We start from the raw sequence: 5,981 nt of genomic DNA on the forward strand, positions 1-5,981 counted from the left end.
ATATTACTATCTCTGGCTCCCCCTGGTGTAGACTTAAATGAATTACATGAGCCTGCATACCAGCCTCTGACGTTTCCCTAGTAGAGTATACTGGTTCTCCTTCACATACAACACTTCCTGACTAATACAACTCTACCTCCATCTAGTGGAGAATTGAAGAGATTACATGTCTTTGGTGATTGCTCAAACCTGTCTGTGACCACATTTCCAGTGTCTGAACAGGGATACATGGTTTACTATGACGCGTAACTTTTACAGTGCATTACAAATGTCCAGTGTAATCATACAGTATATTTCATGACCTCACAGTGTTGTAGATTCACATATTGCTTTAACAGGTATCAAACTTGATCTATTCAAATGTTCTACAATGCTTCATAAAAACTGCATCACATTATGTTGGAGGTTATGTGGTGAAGCAGAGGCAGTTTGTAAATGCCAGAAGATGAAGGAATATTGGGATGGGGTGTGGAGGGAACTGAGGGAGATATTAGGACATGAAATATCCAAGTCCTCTCTGTATTTTACTTAGGGAACTTAACACATGATGATGTACAGGGAGGGGATAGATACTTGGTGAAAATATTATTACAGTAGTAGCTAGTAAAAAAGCAATAACGAGGGCGTGGTATAAGATAGACCCCCAGCGAAAGAGCAGTTGCTAGGTGTTGTAAAGGAGATATATGCCATGGAGAGGTTCACACATATAGTGAGGATGCAGATGGCAACGTTTGAAGGGAAATGGGAGAAGTGGATAGATTATAGAGAGAAGGGTGATGACACCACTGATATTGAAGTTTGAATAGGAAAAAGAAAAGAGGATTAGATGCAATAGGATTGGATGAAAGAACCCATAAGCTATTGTTTGACTTGTTTAATGTGGCTTTATTGCATTTTGTGTTTGTTAAATGGAAAACTCCAATAAAGATTAACGTGTTTTTTAAGAAACAACACAGTGTTTTAAGTTTTATTTGAATTAGGATTGAGTTTCCATAAATCATCAGGGCACTAAAATACTTTGTTCCTGCATTGGTCTGCCCTAGACTTCCAGCTGAACAAACTCTGTACTGAAGCTTATTGAAAACTTAAACCTACATGTCTATTGATGTGTTGCTGTGATAATAACGCTGCCACCCTCTTCAGGAATGCATTCTGTCCTGTTTTTCGCTGTCCTCTGGGCCAGCTGCTTGACTGGGCGTGAGTATCTCACCAACCGCAAACTCTCTGCTTTCAGTTTCAACATTGAAACATTCTGATTTTTTGTTGGCATTCAGATTGGATGTCAAGGCAGATAAAGGTGGTTGGCTAAGGGGGCAGATAAACAAACAAATAAATAGATTGACATACAAATCACCACCTTCTCCTCCATGTGGTTCCAGCCGTTCCAGAGCGCTACTCCTATTCTCCAGCGGTGGGGTCAGGAACTGGAAGTCCCTTCGCCTCCTCTGGGGAAGGACGGATCACTGCGGTCAGGGTGTGGGAGAACAGTAACTCCTACATCAATGGGTGAGTCACTACTGTACCTCTGTACTGTACCTGCCCCATAGAACCTCTCAGCCACACCCCTCCCTCAAGGCTACCACCTCTGGGTTCCAACTACAGTACCCAGGGTGCTCTCTGCTAGTCATCGCTGTGCAGGATGTAGAGTAGTTATGTCCTAACACCATCCATAACACCTGCCTTGTCTTCATCCCAGGATCCAGCTGAAGTATGGCTACGCCTGGTCTAAAGTGTTGGGACGCAAAGTGGGCCTGGAGCAGGAGATGGAGCTCTACGAGGATGAGGCCATCATCCAGGTGTCTGGGAAGTACCAACCATCCAACTACATCTACGAGCTGGAGTTTGCCACCAATAGGGGGCGCTCTCTGCGGGCCGGCCAGCCCACCCACATTTCCTTCAACTTTTACCCTGAGCACAGGGGCACAGAGCTGAGGATCCTGAGTGGACGCTTCAATGGGGCTGGAATCACGTCCCTGGGGGCCCACTGGGCAATGGTCTACATCTCTGGCAACGTCACCTCCTCTTAAACACACACACACACACACACACACACACACACACACACACACACACACTCTGTACATAACACTGTCTTAAAGGTAGAATATGCAGTATGTGGATTATTTCCCCCATCTAGTGTCTAAAGATAAGAACTGCAACAACACAACGTATTGGTTGCCAAAATGCCAGAGAATGCACTGTTTCAGTCATACTGTGATAAGATTCACTCCGAGAGGAACATAACATTACACTAATCAGTAATCACAATCAAGTATTTCAGAGTGCCATGTAATAAGTTACGTTAGATGCTGTAGTGTGGAGATAACGTTAGGTCTGGCTATGCAGATTCCAAGAAAGATACCGATAGCTAGTTAGCTAGCTTACCGGTCTAGTAGAAAAGTAACCATGTCACCATGCGACTTTATCCCATGAAACTCCATAAACTCCGTCCAACGAGCAAAGGCTCGCCCGATATCTATACGACTTTTGCTCCTTCTTCGGTCACTGAGCTTTTGAGATTCGTATCGCACGGTTCGCCGGGGCTCAGACGGAGAAGCAAGGCGACAAAATTCAACCATTTTACCAAACGTTTAGCTGAAAAGAGTGAGCGGAAGTGGACGGAAAAGCTGCCGTTTCTATAGTCGCACACACACTAACCAACATCTTTAATGATGCTAATTCATGGAAGTATAACGCTTGCTGGCTACTGCTAATCTCACAGTGGTGAAGCTAGAATAGTACCTGGCAACCCAGCGCGCAGTACCAACGCTGTAATACTATTGGCTGGTATGATATCAACAGAGTGTCATTGTCGGGCCGTCAAAATTTCATAATGTAATAATTTCAGACAAAATATCATTTTTTATGGAAAAGCAATACTTTTACTCTGCAGCCTTCGCAAAGCCCTATGGATGTATTATTTTAGAAAAAATGTTTATTTTAATCCACATATTACATATTATACCTTTAATAGCCTCAGTTCATAGAAAGTGAAAAAAACAAACGATTACTGTATGATTTTATTAGACAAAGACAATATCACATTAAACTGAGTTTAAACACAATGTGTCTTTTATAAAAAGATATGCATCCCATGAGCAAGAACCTGATTTTAAAGAACAAAAAGTACTTAAGTGTAAATATTTTCTAAAGTAAATCAAAATTATGTTAGAACCTGGAGTCATCAAAGTGGCATTTTATAAATCATACCCATAGCCCAGTTCACAGGGGACATTTCAATACTTTATTTTCTACACATTGTTAAAACCTAAAGCAATGATGATGTATGTAATTATACAGCAGCAGTTAAAACCTTTGATTGAATTAGTAATGTAACACAATCATATCTTATTAAAACAAATGCACAGTGAAATATGTGTCGCACATGATGCATGTCGCCATCATGTACAGTTGTTGAATGAAATCGTCATCTTCTTCTTCTTGTAGTCCAGGGGCCAATACTGATATTTTCACAAATTGGTAATTGGTAACAATTTTGTTATATTTCTCTTCCTACATGTCTCTAGTTTATATTTTGGTAGGATAACCCTGCCTATCTAGTACAGTAGCTTAATAATAATCATTCTGTAAACAAACATATCCCCATTTTGTAATTCATGTATTTTAATAGATTTTAGGTTGCCTTTTAAAATCTGTCCAGGGACAACAGATGAAAACTTGCCTGTTAGGCTAATTCTGGCTCATTTACAGCATGTCTGTTGATCAATGTGCATTGTTCCTTTTTTAAATAAATCAATAAACAATAAAACAACAAATCCCTGATTCCTGTATATAATTCATTATGACTTCTAGACAATATTTTTGGAAACCAATGGTCTTATAAACAGTGAATATGTCTCCAGTGCGTTTTATCTTTCACATTCACACATTGTTATAAAGTTGCACAGTTAAACTTTGATACACAAGCTATGTAAACCTCTTAATGCACACCATGTAGTCCAGGGGGAAATCTAGATGTTGATGGCCAAACATTAGTGGTACCAGAATGTTACTATGGTCAATATGAAAACATGAATACATGGTAGCCTCTCCAGTCTTAGTAGCCTTAGTACAGTAGCTTAATGACTTTTGTAAAGGAAATTTCAAAATGGCGCTTTACTTGGCATTCACACAGGAGAGACGCCATATGAGTTTCATGTGTATCAAAACATTTACATATAAAAGTAACCTGAAGAAACATGCACTTACAGCGCATGAGTGAAAAATCACCCATGTTCTGTATGTAGCAAACAGTTTGGACGTGAAGATACTTTGTTGGGTGAAATTGTAAACTTGTGCCAACATTGTGTTCTGGCAACTTAGTGTAATATGATACGAGTGGTGTGGTGGCCATGTTGTTGATTGATGGATTGTCATATCTACATGTTTACGCGCAGATCTAAAAAGCTGGTGAAGGAGAGACCGGAGGAGGAGAGATGGGAGGAGAGACAGGTGGGGGAGAGACAGGGAAGGAGAGAGGTGGAGGAGAGAGGAGGACAGGCATTAGGAGGAGAGAGAGACAAGAGGAGAGACGTGGGGAGAGATATGAGGAGAGACGGTAGGGAGGAGAGACAGGTGGGGGGGGGGGGGGGGGGTGGAGAGGTGGAAGAGAGACATGAGGAGGAGAGATGGGGAGGAGAGACAGTAGGAGAGACAGTGGGAGGAGAGACGGGGAGGAGAGACATGGGGAAGCGATTGGTGGCCCATGGTGCTCTGGCACGATCTTCTACACCAGCTTCACTGCACAACTCCCTGATCACATGGGTGGAGTGACCAGTGCACAGCGGCTATTCATAAAGGAGCTGGGCGAAGAGCTCGTCATGCCACATATGAAGCGACGCAGCCATTCCAGAGCGCTACTACATCTCTGGCAACGTCACCTCCTCTTAAACACACACACACACACACACACACTCTGTACATAACACTGTCTTAAAGGTAGAATATGTAGTATGTGGATTATTTCCCCCATTTAGTGTCTAAAGATAAGAACTGCAACAACACAACGTATTGGTTGCCAAAATGCCAGAGAATGCACTCTTTCAGTCATACTGTGATAAGATCTTCACTCCGAGAGGAACATAACATTACACTAATCAGTAATCACAATCAAGTATTTCAGAGTGCCATGTAATAAGTTACGTTAGATGCTGTAGTGTGGAGATAACGTTAGGTCTGGCTATGCAGATTCAAGAAAGATACCGATAGCTAGTTAGTTAGCTTACCGGTCTAGTAGAAAAGTAACCATGTCTCACAGTGGTGAAGCTAGAATAGTACCTAGCAACCCAGCGCGAAGTACCAACGCTGTAATACTATTGGCTGGTATGATATCAACAGAGTGTCATTTTCGGGCCGTCAAAATTTCATAATGTAATAATTTCAGACAAAATATAATTTTTTATGGAAAAGCAATACTTTTACTCTGCAGCCTTCGCAAAGCCCTATGGATGTATTCTTTTTGAAAAAATGTTTATTTTAATCCACATATTACATATTATACCTTTAATAGCCTCAGTTCATAGAAAGTGAAAAAACAAACGATTACTGTATGATTTTATTAGACAAAGACAATATCACATTAAACTGAGTTTAAACACAATGTGTCTTTTATAAAAAGATATGCATCCCATGAGCAAGAACCTGATTTAAAAGAACAAAAAGAACTTAAGTGTAAATATTTTCTAAAGTAAATCAAAATGATGTTAGAACCTGGAGTCATCAAAGTGGCAAAGGTTACTTATGATCATATACAATGGTTCAGATCAAAAAGTTGACAAAACTAGCACTTTTGAGAAAGTCTGATAATTGCGCTACCACCGTTTTGGTCATACAATGGATGTGGGTGGGCACCGTGAAAAATCATTCAAAAAACATGTTAAACTCTTCATTTCATGGGCAATCAGCACTAATATCTCAAGCACAGTCTGCCAAAATGTTAATATGGACTGCTATATATCATCATAAATAACCTTCTCACCGGG

At 40.8% G+C, this 5,981-nt stretch overlaps 1 protein-coding gene across 1 annotated transcript; it reads left to right on the forward strand.

Annotated features, from left to right (window-relative positions):
- Nucleotides 1–238: 238 nt before the first annotated feature.
- On the forward strand, nucleotides 239–2,027 carry LOC311314311 (zymogen granule membrane protein 16-like; the record flags this gene model as incomplete). The annotated part of the gene is made up of 3 exons (XM_084444650.1): nucleotides 239–245; nucleotides 1,380–1,506; nucleotides 1,697–2,027. 3 exons carry the CDS (start codon nucleotides 239–241, stop codon nucleotides 2,025–2,027), a joined length of 465 nt encoding a protein of 154 aa, XP_084300776.1.
- Nucleotides 2,028–5,981: the final 3,954 nt, after the last annotated feature.

This window comes from Borostomias antarcticus (genome assembly GCF_949987555.1).
Source record: "Borostomias antarcticus genome assembly, chromosome: 10".
NCBI classification, from domain to species: domain Eukaryota; kingdom Metazoa; phylum Chordata; class Actinopteri; order Stomiiformes; family Stomiidae; genus Borostomias; species Borostomias antarcticus.